At 43.0% G+C, this 20,133-nt stretch overlaps 1 protein-coding gene across 1 annotated transcript in view; it reads right to left on the bottom strand.

Moving 5' to 3' along the window:
* Positions 1 to 2,706: 2,706 nt before the first annotated feature.
* The window catches only part of GALNT11 (polypeptide N-acetylgalactosaminyltransferase 11), a gene marked incomplete at both ends in the record, with an annotated part of 40,808 nt that continues 23,381 nt past the window's right edge, over positions 2,707 to 20,133 (bottom strand). Inside the window, 5 exons of the mRNA XM_082015352.1 lie at positions 2,707 to 2,838; positions 3,857 to 3,994; positions 13,657 to 13,761; positions 17,096 to 17,314; positions 19,875 to 20,027. Coding sequence (XP_081871478.1) covers positions 2,707 to 2,838; positions 3,857 to 3,994; positions 13,657 to 13,761; positions 17,096 to 17,314; positions 19,875 to 20,027 — 747 coding nt within the window. The remainder of the gene's footprint in view (positions 2,839 to 3,856; positions 3,995 to 13,656; positions 13,762 to 17,095; positions 17,315 to 19,874; positions 20,028 to 20,133) is intronic.

Here is a 20,133-nt window from a genome sequence, read left to right on the forward strand (position 1 = left end):
AAACGTGAGAGAAACGAGCCACGAAGCAAAGCTGCACTCGGCCTCAGGCTGTCGGTCACAGTCGCTACCAACTCCAGGAGTTGTCAAGAAGGAAACATTTGACACAAGCTTAAAAATCAGTCCCAGGTACCATTTCTTGACAAATAATTAATTTCTCAGTATGACAATGGCAAAGTAAGTGAGAGCTGCAACAGCTTGTAATGTGGGGTTTGGCTTTTCCTTCTATTCTTTCTGTTCAGCCAAATCCCCAAGGGCCAGCTGTGAGCGGTCACTCAAAGAGAGGAAGAAAACTGACTGCCCCTGTGAGCGGCAGCCAGCCCCGGCAGGGCCTGCCTCAGAGCAGGCGGCCCGTTCTGGACTGGCTGTTCACGGAAGAAGTGTGCAAACTTCACATATGAGGAGGCGGCTGCGCGGCTCCGGCACTGAACAGGTAACGGCTTTGGCCAAAAATCGTTCCCTGCAGAAACGACCGACGCCGTCCAACGCACCGTCACCTGCAGCTGCCCCGGTCCTGGCGTGGCTGGGCGCGCGGAGGCAGCACGGTCAGCCCAGCCCACACGTTCTGGCTGCAGCGGCAGGCCCATGCACACAGCGCTGCAAACAGGGGCATCGCTAACTTTTTGAAAACAAAAAAGGTATATTATTTACACGAGAGAATATTTATCGTATTTTCTTGAACAATCCAGCTGCAACCGAGTGGTTCATCAATTCTATGTTCTTGTCTGATACCACAGGTTTAAAGACTGTGTGGATTGAGCTGTTACGAAAGCAGCCTCCAAATTTCCTCACCGGGAGCAAATGGTCAAAAATTCCCTGTGGCAACAGACTCAGACTGTAAATAAAGCAAGTGACTGCTCTGCCTGTTAGTGGGTTGGTTTGGGGTTTGAGTTTTTACTATTTTTTAAAAAGACAACATAAAAGGCCACAGAAGAGAAAGGCAGGGCTGGGCTACCATGCAGCCACGCTGACAGCCCAAACAAATTCCACAGCCTAGAGGAAAGGCCGGCACTCGGCTGGGAGCAGCCGCACCAGCAGCCAGGAGGTGTAGGGAAAGCTGCCACCCACCCTCCTGCCTCCCCCAGGCCGGCTGCCATTAACTGCACCCACAAAAGCCACACAGGTGTCCCCCCCAGCTGCACACAGAGCCACAGTGCAGCCTGCTGAAGGAGGCTGGGCTTGTTAAAGAGACTTTTGTTGGCAGGAAGGAACTTGGCTGGCATCTAACTTAATTCTTCCCATTGTAATGCTTTATCTGGAAGAAGTTCCACTTCAGCCTATTGTTCTGGTTTTCAGTTAAACCCAGCTTACCTGGTTCCTCCTGCCCGTGACTGGCTGCTTCCAGGCAAGAAGCCAGGCAGCAGCAGGGCACCTGCTCCTTCTCTTCCTCCTGCACGTCTCCTCCCAGGGTGGCTGCCCGGGCCGACTGCTGAGGCACCAAATGCAACCTGTGACAAGTGAATCTCTCCGCTCTGCGGGAAGACCTGGGTCTGTGATCACTCCAATATTACCGTTATTTGCCTCTCGCTGCCCAAATGTCAATAACTGGATGCCAGAGTATTTGTGCAGCTGGAAAATGTTTCTGCTGCCCAAGCGAAAGGGCAACGCTGTCCTGGCGCTGCCGGCATTTCAACTGCACGCTTCCCAGGGAAGGCAGGTCGCTGTGGCAGCGCGAACAAGGACAACGTGGCTAAGAAAAAAATACGCTGGGTAAGAACAGCTGCTCTCTTCTGCAGCAGCTTTCACACACTGAAGCGGCATCTGGGGCTGGGGCAGGAAGTCAAAGAAAGGTAATAGTGAAATAAATGAACTTGGGAAGGGAAACGGAGAAGTGGAGAAAGAAACAAAAAAAACCACCAGAGAAATTATCTGGCAAACCCTCCAAGACGTGAGAGAGGGAGAAAGAGCTGGCTGTGAAGAAAAGGGAGTGAGAACAAGGGAAGACCCAAGTTATGTGAGTGTTAGTTTGCATCAGTCTCTTAGTTGGTGCCTTCTGGTCCGATGGCTATAAAGAGTAAGGCCATACAGATTAATAAAAAAATGATACTTTATTTTAAATGCAGCTACTATCATGAGTCATCAAAATAGACTTTGTAATAGTTACTTTGTTTTAAATACGAGGTGACGAATGACAGCTAAGAATTTAAACTACATGAAGTGTCCTAAAACTGTAAATTAAAAGAATGAAATTTAAATAATACAAATGACAATTTTCAGAAGATAAAAGGGAATAAAAATATTTTCCAGAAAAAGTAAAATAATTTGGCCAGTAAAACCATACTAAAAACGTAAATTAATGAGATACTGCACATGAAATACTTGAAGAGGACTCCTTTCTGTCATCGTCTTTTAAAAGATCCACAAAGCTAAAATCTCACAATTTAAATTACATTGCTCTAATAATTTCTCTTACTTAAAAACAGTTCAATAATCCAGGGTAATCCAAGATGATAAATTGCACTTCTACATGTTGTTCCGCAGTGGGGCTGCTGCTGTTGCTGCTGCAGCTGACCAGGGACCGGTGACCACCTGGACCTTCTCACACACACAGCTCTTCATAGCCGAGTAATTCCCAAGGGTCCTCACAATGGTTGGGCCGGGCTTACCAGCTAAGGGCTCCTCACAAAGCCCTCCACAGGATGACTTAAAATCATGGCTGAAGGGAAATCAGGTCTCGGCTTAACGCTTCTCAGCCGCACCCTCGCCGTCTCAGCTCTCAAAATGCCACTGCTGAGGAAGGGACCCATCGCAGATGGCCATGGTCACGTACCCTTTGTGGCTGAGCGGATCGACCACCTTCATGCACTGCCCCACGGAGACCTGGTACAGGTGGTTGTTTTTCTAGAGGAGAAAGACAGATGGCATTTATTTATTAAAACTTCTGTCATTTATTTATGAAAACTTCTGTTCTCCTCCATTGTCAAACGGAAGCTGAAAGTGATGCTTAAGGGGAGGGGATGCTCCCTCCTGAGGGATGAGCCTGTCGGCAGCCTCCCTGACACACCAGACCCACAGCAGCACCATTTAAAAGCTAGAGCACAGCGCATCCCGTAACCACGTTCAGACGTCAGAATGAAGGCTCTCACACCCTTACAGGTGAAATGCCAGTTTGGATTTTGTCTACACCATAGTCTTTTAATGGTGGAGCAATTATCAAAACCGTTCCCCAGTGCTTGGCAAAGAGGAAGCCCACAGTGCTACACAGCCAGGCCCCTGCTCTGCATCTGGCCCAGCCTCAGCAGCACCACAGCCCTCCGCACCCACGCACTGGGGAGCTGCCACACAGCGTGACGGGTCCCTCGTGCACGGTGGGTCCCAGCAACCAGGGCAAGACCAGACCCTAGTCAAGTGTGAGAAACAAATAGGGCCGCCTTCTCTGTTTTCTTTTCCCTTGAGAGGACCCTGCCATCTCCCCCACTAACAACTGGCTGCAGCTGCTTTGAGGGCCCCTGTTCTGTCTGGAAAAGGCTCTCTGCACAGCCCCGGCAGCTCTCTCGCACAGCGACCTCCGGCTCTCCTGCACGGAGGGAGCAGATGTGTGAGAACAGCCACACCGGACTCTGTGTCGCTGCTTATGGCCATAAGAGATGCCCAGTGAAGCAGGAGATCATGGCAAGGATACACTACGCTCCTCCAGGACAGACCTCCACCCACAGTCTTGCACTGTAACCAACAGCGCACGGTTGGCCCTTCTCTGTACCAAGGGCTTGCACACCTAACATGTTCCCCCAAGCACAATTGGCTTGGTACATCTGAAGTTTGGGCATAATTACTCAACCCTGATACCCTGCTAGTGCTATTGTCGCTTATCGGGACATTAATTGCAAGCAACATGCTATATGCCAGCCGCTCCACTTACCCCAAACGTCCACTGCTGTGAGCCACCGGATCCATGGCATTTCATGAGACGAGGTGGATCGGACGAGCGAGTTTCCGAAACATCCAAGCAAAGGAGATTATTTAAAATCAGCTCGTGATCTTCGTTGTAAATCCAAACCTGAAAGAGAAGATAGAAAGACATTTATCCCAGTGTTTCAGGGCAGGTGCCTTGCATCTGTTCGGCTGCAGAGGAGGTACTTGAGCATGTGGATGTCAGAGATGAGCCTTGCCATATACGCTACCTCTTTGCTGCCTGTTTTCCAGCAACTGAAATAATACAACTGCAGCGCTCTATTGCCTTCCCAACATTACACCATGTTAGCCCACGCAGAGGCACTGAAAGGACCATTTCTGATCCTGCTGTTCCTCCTGTCCAGGCAGTTAGACAAGATAACACAACAGGCAAGCGGTGGGTCTCTGAGCAGGTGACCAGCTGCTCTGAGCCGGTGACCAGCTGCTCTGAGCCAAGTCATTAAGCCAGGCACCAACTCTCCTTATCCAAAGATAAACCTTTAGTCATGAAGGAGGGGCTGGTGGATCGCCTCAACTCCACGCAGGGAGCCAGTATGGGGGCCAGAGGAGGATGCTGGGTTGCAGCAGGTGGCCCAAGAGCTGTGGGGAAGTAGCTTGACAGGCACACAAGGCCAAAAGGTATCTATCTCCAATCTTCTTTGAAACTGCTGCATCCATCAATAAACACATAGGAATTTAGTTAGCACGCTGCTCTGGGGTCAGCTTGTAGACACTGAATGATGAGAAACCAAAATCAGCTGTGCAAATTCTGGTGCCAGGTAGCCTACATTAGTCCCAGCACTGGTCCCAGGGTCCTACTCCTTGCAGCTGGTGGCCTGGTGCTCAGAGATCTTCCCTCAGTTAGAAGATGATTGCTGACATTCAGATGCTATTAAAACTTTCCAGACTGCTCTCCAAGGAGCAAGAGAAATCACTGCTTCACCATTCCCGTTCTGAAACTACATGCTTCATAACCATGACAGGTTTATGTCCTTCTCTGCTCCCCAGCCAAACTGCTTTTGCTAGCTGTGCTGTGCTTAGAGGGAGACCAGCCCTCCCACATCACACCCGCTTTGTTTTAGCTGAACCAACATGAAAATGTCTTGATCTGGACTTCCGGAACCTACACAATATGCCAGCAGCTCACATAGCGGTGGGACTGAATTCAGCTCCTCTCTGGGGCCCACGTGTATAAAGCAAGAACGTACTGGTTCATGTTTCCAGCTTCAACGCCACTTGGGTTCCTGCATTTACATGACATTACAGGACTTTCCCTGTTACCACACTGAAAACCATCATCACCTCTAACAAGAAGCAAGGACATGCTCAACCCATCAGTTTGTCCTCTCCTGCGTGCTCCTTTGGGCAGAAGCAGGTATTTTTAATGTTGGTATAAAAATGCTGTCAGGCACCTTCAGCTGCTGCAGTTCATGCCCATAGCCTGCTAGCTCTCACAGGGCTGCCCAAACCTTGCTTTGGAGCAAGGCATGTCTGACCCAGCTGAAGGCTCAGGGAAGCTGGACCATCAGTCTCATCTGACTGCAGGAGCTGCCAGTCCCCGCTCCCACAGTGCCTTCAGGCCCGCAAAGTCCTCGGCCAATATCATAGAATTGTTTGGGTTGGAAGGGACCTTTAGAGGTCACCTAGTCCAACCCCCCTGCAACGAGCAGGACATCTTTAACTAGATCAGGTTACTCAATATCAGTTAGGTGGAGGACCTGGAGCTCTGATAAGCAATGGGAGACTCTGATCCCTGGGCCAGAAAGCAAAGAAATGGATGAACTTTGGTGTGTGCACCCCAAAATACCCTACTTTAGAAAGGGGTAGGGAAAAGGAGGAGAAAGTATGTGAAAACTGTGACTCTGCAGTGCAGGGAAGATGCTGAGACCATCTGGCTAAACACCAAGCAGCTGCTATTTTGAAGGCGCAGTGGGGCCCCTGCATTCAGACGGCACCCGCACAGCATCTCCCAACCTCTCTGGCTGCTGAGCAGGAGACAGCATAGCTTGGGTCAGGTCTCCCCGTCTGCTGCCATTCCCAGACCCAACCCCAGGCTGGCGCATACAAGGAGCATCCCTGCTCATCTGCCTCACTTGCCACCATCAACCCCATTCCCCTTGACTTCTGCATCTGTGAATGAGAGGGAATTGAGTCCCTCATAACTGTACCAGAAGCAGCGGTTACCTACAGGCACGCCCGGTTCTTCTTGCTGCACTCTTCTTCCAGCCCTGTTTTGTTTTCACACAGGTCAATACGGCAGTAACCGTGCCCACTGTGTGATTTTTTTTTTCCACTAAGCCTGCATGAGTTTCACACTCAGAGTATAGAATATCAAATTGCAGGCAGAAAAGTCGGGCAACTAAAACAAATTCTGATTTTTTTTTTTTTTTTGGTCTGATGAAACTAAAAGCAGCCTTCTCCAGTGGTTCAGGACACTTCCACAGGTGGACAGCACGACTGAAAAAGCATACAGCTCATTCATTATCACAATGACTATTATAATACAGGAAGTGCAGGTATCATATTAAAATTTGCCCTAAACTCAGGAGTTCTGTGCCTTCTAACATACTTTTTCTGTTTAAACCCTGTCATGAGAAAGAAAGCATGGCAAGATTAAAAAGGAGGAGAGAAAGGAGAAATAGCAGGACTTGCCAGAAGACTATTATTATTAAAAGAAGAATAATGATGGAGCCGAATCCAAACAGCAGATGAAACTGGTAAGAATTGAGAGAGATTCATCCCTGCAGTGACATGGGGAGCAGACCTTTAATCAAAAGCGGAGTAATGGCGAAGAACACTCAACAGTGGTTAAATCGAGTTGTGATACTTCTCCAGAAAGGCTTATAGAAGACGGCCAAAATTAATTTCAAACTAATTATGTGTTTGGTATAGAAAACAAAGAAAAAAGGCCCAAATATGGGACACATTATGGTTCCAAATTCAGATTAGAGTATCAGTATCAGTATGAACTTGCAGATTATTAAGATTTAGGCACACAGAAAGCGAAGCCACCCCATGGGGTTTTTTGTTATATAACTGCAAGCCTTTGCATAGTCCAGAATTTATTAACTACTTTGCTGCTGCAGGCTGGAAAGATGATGTTTAGCTCTTGTTGTTAGAAGAGCTACAAGGCTGTCAGGAGCAACATCCCACTATAGGAAGGAAACACTTCCTGGCAGCCAGCACCACTGGTATCTGATCTACCAGGAGAATAAACTGCTCTCGTGGTCTTTTTGGCCATGATTTGCTTACGTTCAGGCTCAAGCACAATATCAGAAGTGTATAATCAATCAGGTGCCTATCTAGGATTTATACCTCAGTTCTGAGTGTACTACGCATGCTAATGGACTGATCTGCTACACAGGTCTAAGGAAAATCACTGATTATTTTCACTGGAGTCAAAGAAAAACACTGGGATGCAATTGGAATGTAATTAATTGTTTCTGTTTTCAAATAAAACTTAAGTGGCAGATGTTATGGAAAAACCTCTCTCCATAATGAAAGTGATCCAAGTTTTGGGACAAATAAATGATTGAATTTGTTGAATGCTGTAGGATTGGCATCCTTCTACCAGCTTTTTCTCCCCTGTCTCTCAACACAGGCATCAAGCCAAGAGGAAACGTGCAAGGACCCATTCAGTCTTGGAGTGCAGTGGCCCATTCAGTTGCTGACCAACCCTTCTGAGGTCCTAGATGACCCTGGAGCAGCTAGAGATCTTCCCCCAGGCAAGGCATTTCAGGTTATGCAATGCTCAGATGCCTGCCCAAATCTCCCACCCATCAGAGTCAATGCCTTCACCTTCAGCTACAGGGGCACAGAGCTCTTATGCATGCTTAGTCATCTGGAGCACAGTAGCCAGTTGAACTTTCCCATAGTGGAAAATGAGACCCACAGATCTAGGGTAAGCGATCTCGCTGCTACAGCAAAGCTGGTGCGTGGGTCCTTCTGGTCACCTACAGACAGATGCACAGCATGTGCTAGAGTAGGTCTTGAGGACAAAATAAATGGGAGGACGTCCAAAGTATGAAAACTGTTAGTAACAACCTTTTTCTACATGGGTGCAGCTTAAGAAGAACCGGATTTTGAATTAAGCCCCCTCAAAAGGTAGTTCAGTCTATTTACAGATTTAAGACTGAGGTTTCCTAGGGCTTCTAGTACCTTCAGGATTTCCCTTCACCCCCATACAAGACAACAAATCACACAGCCTACTGGATTGATTGCTAAGGCAACTTCATTAATCTCATTTACATAGGCAGCTAGGTAGAAACAGGGCTTTAATAAACAGTTTCAGTGATGACTACAGTTACACTGCTGTCTTTGCACAGAGTTAAGACACTGCTGAAGGCTGGATGTTGCAGCTTTTTTTCCCCTCTCATTTAACTAATATTTGTTATTCCTAACTGGTTTCAGATTGCCACTGTTGCTAAAGGAGGCACACTCTTCACTCCCTCCATAAACCCCTACATCCCAGTGATCCCCTTCTGCAATTATTTTTTACCATAATAAAGAGATACAGGGCTGTGTTACTGAACTTTTGGTTTTGGTGAGAGATGAAACTATTCTGCAATGCAATTAGTTAATGTAAATAGATAACAGCTAGCTGAACTACATCAGAGGAAAGTCAAGTGAGGAGAGGGCTCAAACAGTTCCTCACTATCTAGGAGGATGGCCCATGCTATAATTTCCATTTGAAAAATGGAGTTACCTGTAGAAGATTTTGGGTCCACTGTCCATACAGACAACTGTATTAAAACAAAACCTATCACCCAACCAAGGGGGGAAAAAAACCACCAACCACCAAACAAAGAATCTGTAGTAGGTAGAAAGGGGAAGTTCACTGGTTATAAGGAATAAATATTTCAAAATGATGTGAAATAAACCAGAAAGCATCAGCCTACCCTTCAGCTTTCAGAGTGCAGTGGAGTGTAGCAAAAGGCATCGGCGGCCAACTGGCAAAGCTGTGCAGACAGACACTCTTATTTGGTCTGCAAATTGCATTAGCACTAGAGCACCATTGAAAAACTTCAGTAAATCGAAGACAATAACTACTACAGAAACAGCCCTTTGTGTGAAAGAAAATCCCTGCCGTGAACCATGCTGACAGGAGAAGCATTCCAGGACTCTCATCACTTACAATCTGTTGCTTAGATTGGCACTGTTGCATTATGGAGTCAGACAGTTTTTAAAAGACCAAAATCCAGCTTAAGAACACAAAAAAGCCACCTCAGCACTGAGGAAGAGCTGTGCCCACCAGTTTGCATTATCACAGCTATTTGCATGTACTCCACTTCCTGTTATTATGGATAACAATGACATCACAGCACCAAATTACTTGTGAAAGTTACCAGAATCAACGCTTGGTGGTCTACAATTATCATGTTAAGCTGTTACTATCCTGGAAACCCCATGTCCTCCTGAAGGTCTTTCCAAAGGACATGCTTCTTGTTTCATTTCAGTGTGCTGCTGACATTTTGTATAGGTGACAATTAAAGGGATGGAAGAATTGCATTTCTCAAACAATTTAAGGAAAAGCAGCAAGCAGACTTAACTTCCATGTCTTCACACTCACTCTAAATATATCTGTTGTATCAGAAAAGCAAATAACAGCCACGAACCAGAGGTTTACAGGAAAAGATCTTACAGAACTGCAGTGATTTAGTGAGCACATCCTTCTAGACTCTTGACCAGTTTGTAAAGTATGTACGTGTACATTTATAAAGTGCCGCAAGAGTGTTAACAGCTTTTCTGAAATTCTCTGCTCAAGTCAGTTATCTTTTAAAGTCCCAGGGCACAGACGCACATGCTTAGACACCTTAGCACCATCCCCAGAGGAATGGCAACAGTCACATTTTTAAAGCTTAATATATTGCTAAGCAAGACAAAGGTTAAATTGTTGAAATGAAGAAAACACACAGAGGTTATAACAACACAGAAAGTAAAGCTTAAGAGTCAACCTAGCATATCTGAAAACAAACAGCAGAAAAAATCTGAATAATTCAGTGAACTGAGAGGAGGTTTTTTGGAAAAAGAACTTGTCTTTAAGAATTTAGGTCAGGAAGAAGGCAAGCAGGCATTAGATACATGACAAACCCAATCTTCTTTCAGCTGTTAGATCCCACTACTTAGTCTTGTGTTGGCCATTGTGCTTTATTCCAAAACGTTCCTTTGTAGTGTTCTTTGATGCTTCTCTTCCACGTTTGTTAGCAACTACTTCTACCCCTTTGGGGCAATATCTAGCCCAAAGACTGCTTCAGTGTCCTTGCCTCCTAACCACCACCCAATTAACCTTGGCATGATGTTGTTTGAGCAGAATCCACACCACATAGATTTTACTTCCACTTTTCAGGCACCTCCAGTCTTTCATGATGATCTTTCAAAGTGCTTAAATATTTTCCAGCCTGCTTCTACAACCAAGTATTATGGTGTGCACTACCTTGTGCATTCTCAGTTTTGTTTCCAGGAAGAGGTCAGATAAACACCCTCCTGAAATTCGGTAGTGTATTTTGACAATCTTGGGAGTTCCTTCACACAATCACTCTTCAGCTACAAAATTTCTCATTCCATGTTGGTCTTTTATTTCCAAAATTCACATTCAGTTATTCAGATTCTTTTGTTATTTCAGACCTCTCCACACTGACCTCATTCTACTAGATCTGTCACCTCTCCTACTTGTGCTATTTCTAACTTCAAAAGTTTCATCATTTATTTCTAAAGCTGTGCTCAATCCCCAGTGTTCTCCCAGACTGGGTATCTCTGTCACGGTTAATGAGATGTCCTTGTTTTCATTATAGTTCAGAGAAAGACCCAAATTTTGGAATATTTTCTAGATGTATCACCTTTGTGAGAACCACTTCCCTTATTGCTTTTTCTTTCTATAGCAAGAAGATGAACTGAATGTCACTCTGTCACATCAAGTCCTAGAAAATAGGATGCTCTGATGTGCTTGAGTAATTTTTAACTTTAATGTTGATCACCTAAATCAAATTGAATCACAAGTATTACCCATAATGGTGATGCAACTGCAGGTTTCACAACATTTGTCAATTGTTTAAAATTGAGGAGTTCAGTAAGAATTTGAGCTTCTCCTAGCAGCCACAAAGACTGGAGAAAACAAAGCAGGCATAAACTACAAGCAAAGCAGACTGGCTTGTAAGGCCAGTCTCATGACTTCAGTGACTCTGGTTTCCCCACACAGCTCTCAAGCGCAAGAATCATTTGTATTACACAGAAGACCATTTTCCAGTCAACAGATTACACAGAAGATCATTTTCCAATTAAAGGAACTGCAGTCAATGAGTCTTACGAAGGCCCTTACACATTTCCCCAGGTAGACTGCTCCTTCAACTTTCTGAGCAGTAGCATGTGATATTCAAGGGAGGGTGTTATCTATTCACAGAGCAAAAGCAGCCTGGAAAGAGATAAACAGCGACAACTTATTCTTGCTCCTCAGGGAAATGTTAGCTGGCAAATGAAATCAGCACGAAGTCGCATCAAATTATTACCACAGAAAGCACAGCTAAGTTGTGGTACTCACTGCCACAGGATGCCAAAAACTTACATGAGGTCAAAATACAATTAGACACTCATGAAAAAGCAAAAATGAAAAAGCAAAAATTCAAAGGCTGTTATCTATAAAAATACCACCTTTGGCTCAGAAAAACACTAAACAGTCACAAAAATACTGCTTGCAAAGTGCAGATTGTCATCTTCCAAAATAACTGTGTGCACTGTGTGTATTAAGCAACACACATTTAACTTACTGCCAGTGGGCATCCAGGGGACAGGATAACGGGGTACCTGCCTTTCACCAGACCCAAACACAGGCTTTCTTATTAGGCTAATAGAGCAGATAGTTCTAGAGTAAAAATTAGCTGAAAAGGCCAACAGGTTGAATGTTACCAGAAACAACAGTTAAAAACTTCCAAAACTCAGGAATTTTCTTGCTAATTGTATAAGTGTCGTCTTTCTTTACATTGTTCTCATGTATCTAGAGCAAGGTTGTTCAAGAGGATATGAAAGCAAGCTGGCTGAATGCACTCAGGGGATTTATGAGAACAAAACAAGTCTAACGGCAAAAAACCATACTGTTTGTTAACATGGTTGTAGAACAAAATCACTGTGAAAGAAGATAGCACAGCCAGTCTTTTTATGAGAACAATTGCTTAATTTACCAGTAGTAAACTAGATTAATGAGAAAATAAGCCAAAGATCAACAATCTGAGCATTAATTTGTCTTTCCCAACACCAAAAGGAAAACTGAAGTTTCTGTCTCCAGGAGAAAAATCAGAAGAAGGTTTTGATAAGGAAAAACAACAGGCTTTCTCCTCCAGCCATGTGGCACTTCATTATTAGAAATACTGCAGGAGGGAGAAGGGAAGCAGTAGCTGTGAGGACCCATATGTTCTTACTGTGGCCATCATCCACTGGAAGTCATCACTGCTTTCTCACGCTCAGAAAGAAGCGTAGCACCTTTGACACTGTAGACATACAATCACTGGTGCCAATCAGTTACTATTACATTTACACAGTCTTCACATTTACAAGACTTGCTGACTTTCTTACAGCTAATGGAAGATATCACATACGAAAACCTTCATTCCCATTCCAGCTTAAATTCATCCGTCTTTAACACAGGGACCTACAATTTGGTCATAGTGATGATTACTCAGTAGTCCAGAGGCAAAGCGCAGGGATGTATTGCTTGGTCCTGTCTAAGTGGCAACTGGAGAACACTTGTGCAGAGCCAACCACACCTACCCAGGCAGTGACTAACACCCCTCACACTATCTCCCTCTATCTCATTCAACTGATGAGGCCACAGGTCGGAGGCAAAAAGTCCCATCAGTTGACAAGTTGTAATTTTTTGTTTGGGGCTATTACAAATCATGCTGCTTCTACTGCTGCATTTTCCAGATCCTGAAAACTACTGCCCATTTCATAAAGCATCAAGTTAGTCTAGCACAACCCATCTTTGGTAAAGCTATGCTGTATTACATCCCATGCTCCATTTATTTTGTGTCTTTGATTACTTTTCTCTTTAGATGCGATCTATTTTTTAGACTTGAGTCCCATGGGCTCCTAAACCATTATGTTCTCAATGTAGTTCTTAGCTAGGTAAAAGTCTTTATGGCACTAGGTGAAGATCTCTCTACCCTGGAGATTATTTATCCAAGTCTTGAATTTCTGTTGTCTGAAAGAACAGAAGTAGAATAGCAAAGGCTTCATGTAGTAATACAAAAACTCTCCTTATATTTTCACATCCATCCCCAATTAATCCTCACCTGTAGCCAAAGAATTTTCTAAATTCCTTATAATTCCTTCTATTTAACAGTAACAATAAATCATTCATTCACCCAAAACTACAGCTACTCCAGCAGCAAAGGACTAGTTGTACAGTACACAGAGAACGGCAGGGCAGGAAAAGGCTGCCTTAAATCCCGGTAAGAGGAACTGACTGAAAGAGCTTCTACAGATTCTGAAGTGTCAATTAGTGGATTGTGAACCCATCAGGAACCACTTAAGGAGAGTCTTCAACCACATACAGAGATTCATGCCATAAAGATCGGAGATTATAACATCCACTCAGCATTAGTAGGTACAGAGCAGTAAGTTCCACAGTCTCCTTGGCCAGCCCTGCAGTTTGAATGATAGTCTGAAATCAGGCTGCTTGCTGAGGAGATGTTATAATAGTGCACTTGGCCATCGGTAAAACAGATTAGCAATTTGTAAGATGTGAATCACTATTCAATATAATTCGGAATACCATACCTGGTTTTGATCATTGTAGTCACATTCCCGAACCACTACCAGGCCTCCTTTCTGACTTGGGTGGCCCTGGGCGACCAGGCATTTGTTGGTTTGAAGGTGATACAACTATGAAAGAAAAACAGTTTGATGAACACAGTAAACAACAAATATCACATACCAAAGGGAACATATGGTAATGCTTTGGAAGCCCTAGGACTCAGCGTGCTCACAAAAAAGCCTCCTTCCCTTTTAAAATACCATTTTGTTTTTCAAATAATTTGGAGAAAAAACAGCATTAAATAGCTCCATTTTGCTTTCTAATTACATCAAGATTTCCCTCTTTATGGTACAAGTACAGTACACACAACCTGGCTCAGCACATGCTAGCCATACTCTGTCAAGTTTCTTTCCCCTCTCCACTCTTCATGAAAGTCTCAGGCACTCACTACCTCAGGAATATCAACTCTACTGTATAAATTACATTTTACTACAGTTTAGCTTAAACAGAAGTCTCATCCCACAGCCTCTCTTCATAAAGCAGGACTGCCTTGTTGAAAAAGGAGAAGGAATTACATAAATACAAGCAATTTCAGAGACTTAACGCTGTTTGCAGATTGATTTTGAAGAGTGTTCAGGTAACTGAAAAGCTGTAATTACCAGCTAAGTGATTTTAATGACAGACCAGGGAAGGAGGGAAAATTTTACAGACGCCCAAATGCTCATTCCAGTTCAAACGCACTGCCTAGTCTGATTTGGAGTAATGTTATATCAGGGGACTAAATTCAGGTCAGGAGCCTGTCCTGGGATGCAAAACTGTAAGCATGTACCATCAAAAGCAAACAAGGAGGTTCCCAGCAAATTAGCAATCTCTCCTGACTTGGGCAATGCTGCCCACCCTAAAAGTCACCCAAGAGACTTTCTGCAGAGCCTGAGGATCAGTTTGTCCTATTTCCACCAGTCAAGAATCATTAAGATGTCGATGTATGGAACTCCACAGAGTTACTCAGAAAGACAAAACACCTCTATTCTGGCTTTAAATTATACGCATGCCCTAAACTAACTGGTGGCCAGCAGAAGACTTCTTTTCAGCCTGATTATTTTTCTTTGCCGAAGCGGTGGGATCAGGATATTCAGGCAGCAATCACTGCCTGCACATCACTGCACACAGCCAAGGGTACAAAGGAGAAAGGAAATTATTCTAACAATGGCCACAACTCTGCCATTTGCCTCCTCGCAGCAAAGGGCCCCGCTCTCTACCAAATGCATGGGAGCACATTGACAGTCACTGGGTGCGTGCATGTGTGGGAGATGGCAGGGCCCCAGATCTGGCATCCACATTAAAAATAATTATTTCCAATCTGGAGCTGAATGTAGAGGAAAAAAGAATTTGCTGTCCTGAACTCGATGCCAGGCTGATTAATTAGCTAGCTGCATTTCATTATGAAGACATACATAACTGTCTCAGCATTTGTATCGATTCTACAGATTTTTAGAAACCAAAAGACACTTCCAGTAATAGAAAGAATAAGAACTGCTCCATCACATGATAGCAAAAATTAGAGAGCACAAATACCAAATAATATTCTTCACTAAACACCATTTCTGGAAATAGCTGTGCCAAGGCACATCAACAGCCTCAAATGCACCATGTTTCTTCTGTTCCCTACACATATCTGAAACGAATTAGACAAAACCTTCTAAGTAACATTTCCTCACACCCCAGAGACTTCTAGGAGAGATCTCATTTTTATCATTCCTCATTCAACAGAAAGCTTTCAAACCATACAGCTACATGAGCTTTATATGATTTTCATCCTTGTTTTTACTGGCCATGAAGATCAGCATTTGATAATGCTGTTAAGAACTGTCACAATTTGTGATCAATACAGTTCTTCCCAGCTGTCAAACCAGCACTTATCTCTGGCCCAATTAGTTTTTGAGAATAAGCTGGGATTTGGAGTGATTCATCCCAAATCCTAAAGAGAGTCTGGCACATAGTGGTGACATTGGCTGATCGTTCTGTTCCTTGTAAGCATCTGGAAATCATTTATACAATCATCAGAGCCAAGGTTCACTCTCCCACATAATGCTGGGTATAATTTTTGAACCCCAGAGAACCAAGCTAAGGAATTGCATTTCTGTGTCTTGTCTCCCCCTTCTTAAAAGTTTTTCTCCAAATTAAACCATGCGAAATAATTGCTAGGAAGATTTCCCCTTACGTGTTGTTGAGGGATTCAGATCCCGCCCCCACATCAGGAATTCCTTAGTTAAACTTCTGTCTGAATGAAAGCAGAAATCTATTAAATTTAAGAGGAGTGGACCACACCTGACTAGGGGAATAACAGCATTTAACAACTAGGGGAATCAGCCCATTGTATCAGTTTTATTCAGAGAAACTACATGTTTGCCCTAATAACTAACTTTACAGCTTGGCTGGGATACTATTATAAAAATATTGCACAAATTGTGGATTCCCAGATAGCTACTTCCAAGCAAAAATCTAATGATGTCAATAGGTTCTGCGCGAACTCAGGTCCTCCAGCCTGAACCTATGTGTAGGACCAGCAACTCTCAACAGCTACTGCAGCCTGTGTTACCTTGTGGAGAGGGCTACATGGCTATTTAATGCTTCCAATTATGGAGCTAGAAGGGAACCTGCTAACCATAATCTATGTGCACATGTGATCGTTTATTCAAATGTCGTCTTTTTCACAGAGAAGACCTTGAGAAAGTTGTCTCGGGTTTGAAGTTATCCATTATTTTGGGAAGCATAAGAAGCACACATCAGACTAATCTGGCACTGGAGAGAACAGATGCAACTGTGTGCTGGCTTTGCCTGCATACAAACCCACAAACATACGTGTCAGAGCTAAGGCATGAATTTAATCATGATCTCCTTCACGAATACATGTGAAAATTTATCTCTTCACTTTTACTTTGAAGAAAAAAAGAGCAAAACTCATTTTCTGTTCATTATCTAACAGTCAAGACTAGAAAAGCCATCATCAGTCTCAGATGCAAATGTTCATCTTTGCAGAAAATTACCCAGTAAAAGCAATGAGTTTGGAAACTAATTACATTGTACTCTTATCGTAAGCCAACAGAGCATGAATATTTGAGGCCAAATTTCTCTCTATCCAAATCCATCTTCAGAACCAACAGCCATGAAAGCGCATTCTAAAGACATCAAAACTTCATAACTCAAAGCTTTGAAGTAAGAAACCTCATTGAATAGTATCTAGTCTGAAGTTGACCTGAAATATAGATCAGAGTGAAACTGATTTGCCTTTGTCTAAAAAGACACAAATTCCATTATTTTTCAAGATGGCTTGTTGCAAAACTACAAATCTATGCTCTGTGGAAACAGACTATTTTTCTTGTGTTTGAGCAAATCTTTCAGAAAGAATCTCAAAATAACTAAAAAACCAGAATTCTATATTTTGAAGAAAATTCATCTTACCCTTCCACGCTGGATTATTTTCGGTCGTTTCTGTGCTCTATTAATAAAAACTGGCTGCGCAGCTTTGGCATTGGGCCCAGATATTTGCATCTCAGGATAGATATTATCTAAATACCACTTAAATGACTTGCAGTTCAATCTTTTTCTCAATTCTACACGGTCGGTAATGTTTCCATAGTTCCTCATCCTTAGCTCGGGTCTCAAAGCAAAATACTGCTCCTGTATTTAAGAGAAACAGGTTGGGGGCAAAGGAAGAAGAATTTCAGATTACTGATTGCCAACTTTTTCCTGTTTGCTGAACTCCCAAAGTTTCACTTCATTTTGCTAATGCTTTTAACTAGCATTAGGAAATTCCAGTGTTTATATTGCCAGAGGTGGTGAGATTTATCTTGCCTAACTCTGAGCTAATCTTTCTAGACTGCTTTTCTGATGAAGACACTTCTCAGGCATGAATCTGCTGACCTTTTTTAGATGCCAGCTTGAGGAGGAAACAAATCAGCCCTACGCTGCATTGGCAATAAAGGCATCCTAGAGTCATTAAATCAGAATCCAATGTGTATATGATCATCATCCTCACCTGGCAAAGGTTTCTTTAAATTAGTTTGATTGTCCAATTGATTGTTTTCATTGTTGTGGGGTTCAAGTGTATTTTCTCTTTCACGGTTTCCAGCCTTCTAACTTTACAAGTTACCAGGGCAAAAAAATTCCGTATCAGAATAAATCTATGAATGGAACCATCTTGTGAAGTTCAGTGGGACCATGCAATTAATTCACATGAAGAATCAAAACTGTCAGCTGGGCTTTCTTGTGAAGCCCAGTTTTTCCCATTCATCTGCATCATCTCCAGAAAGGCTCCCACAATGTTATTTTTTCACGTTCTAATTTATGATTATACTCAATTGTACCTGATTAGGCAAGGACAGATTAAGATTCCAGCTCAGTCTTATGGGCTGTTCAACTCTAATGCAGGGACAATGACGCAAACAGGAATTCATGAATGTACAATGTGGCATGAATACTATTACCAAAACTAGAAGAAAAATCCTCTTGTAGAGTCTTTAATTCCAGCTAGATTTACAAAGCTCACAAAAAAGGCATTGTATTCACACATTAAGTCGTTTACTAGATATTACTCAGAAATCAGTTTTCAGGGCACCGATCTATGGTATTTTGTAGACATCTGGAATTTACTTACCATAATGTGGTTCTGACAGTTTTCAATTACTTACTGCTATCTCTGATATTCAGATGACAGACAGCGTCATCTCAAGACAAATTACATATCCATCCATATCAAGATCTTTGAGCATTTGGATGCGCTTGATGCATCGCTGCTATTTTAATAGTAGAGGAAGGGGAAGCATTACGTTCATTGAACTGTTGGACAGCTCTGGGAAGTTTGGAGATAGGCTGGACATCACTATCAGAAATTGGTTTGCTTCAAAAAAGTAGCTCTGCTACTCAAATTGCCTCTTTCCTGGTTAAAGTTCAAATTTTAGTATCCTATCTTTTCTGCATTATTTATTTCCACTGTATACATGAACTTACTTCTTTTACATTTTGCTTTTGACAGCTACGAAAATTTTGCTGTTTCCCTTCCATTATGCAACTTTATTTACTAGATATTGATATCTGGTCCTTGCTGCAAAACAGGTCCTTCAAGTCTCAGCTTTGTACTGTGCATCATACAATCACTTCAGTAAATTATAGTGGTCCTAAATTTTTGCATTACACTTATAAAAACAAGAATATTTCCAGGCTTGCCTTCCATACATAAATCTGTCATAATGACAGACTCTGGCAACTATCAGAGAATTAGATTAGAAACAGCTGGAAATGTTCAGGACACAAATCTGTGGAAAGAGACTGCTAGAATCAGCAGTTTGTCCTTGCTGGACAAAGTAGTATTAGCTGGAAATAATAACAAAAAATCAATTCCAAGCTTCAGAGAAAGCCATCATTAATCACAAAACAACTGTGCCCAGACACCAATACAAAGGAAAGTGATAGATCAGATCTACCAATGCATTATGGAGATGGAAAATGGAGATAAAAATTAATGACCCCTAATAGGTTCTTCAAACTGACTGAACATCAAGATTAAAGGATGGGGTTTGAAACATAAACATCTACAGAATACACAGTTAATAAAATATGTCTCTCATAGAAATTGTAGGGACCACAGGAGCTGGCCACACACCAAATCCTAAGGTCTCACAAGCCAAAATGTCCTCAAGTATCAGAGATCAGGGCTTCACAAAAACCTGATCTACACATAAAACCATCAGTACCAAGATCTGAAGACAAAGAAGGAATACACTTGCCCTTGAATCCAGAAGTCAATCCTGATCGGTCTTTCAAGGCAAGACAGACTAAGAATCAGACTGCTAATTAAAACAGAAAGCAAACAACCAACCAACAAAATCCCTGTCTCACCAACACGGAAAGGCCTGAAGGCATATAACAGTTGTATATGGCTCCCACATAATACTGATTTGAACACAAAGCAGTGCAGAGCCTACAAGAACTCATTTGTCATCTTTTACTTCATTAAAAAGCTGTAAAACAGTCTCCTGCAGGCAGCACAAGTAACATGGAGTAGACTCAAGAGCCAAACCACAATCCTACAGAATTTAGGAATTCATATCAAAATTAACAACAGGAAATCAGACTACAGAAGGAAGACCCCATTAGAGGTGCTAAGAGACCCACTGTGATACAGTCCTTCAAACAACAAGCAGTTAAGAACGTTATTTCATGACCGAGAATCGACTCTTACCTTATATTCATCCATCCACACATGTGCCAGCCTCAGGGAGTTATGAGCCATAGTGTCCTGTCCCCCTGGTGAGCCATAGGGACGCCTTTTACGGAAAATGTGTCCCACCCTGGAGCAGGGGATGATGAGAAGTCTACCACCACACATCCAGATCTGTCCATACAAAACCAGAATAACACCTCATTGTATGTATGACAAGGCACACTACCTCCTTCTCTTCTTCAAAGGATACTTAGGTAGGTTTATACATGATGATGCG

This window comes from Phaethon aethereus, assembly GCF_964289735.1.
Source record: "Phaethon aethereus genome assembly, chromosome: 2".
In the NCBI taxonomy this organism is placed as follows: domain Eukaryota; kingdom Metazoa; phylum Chordata; class Aves; order Phaethontiformes; family Phaethontidae; genus Phaethon; species Phaethon aethereus.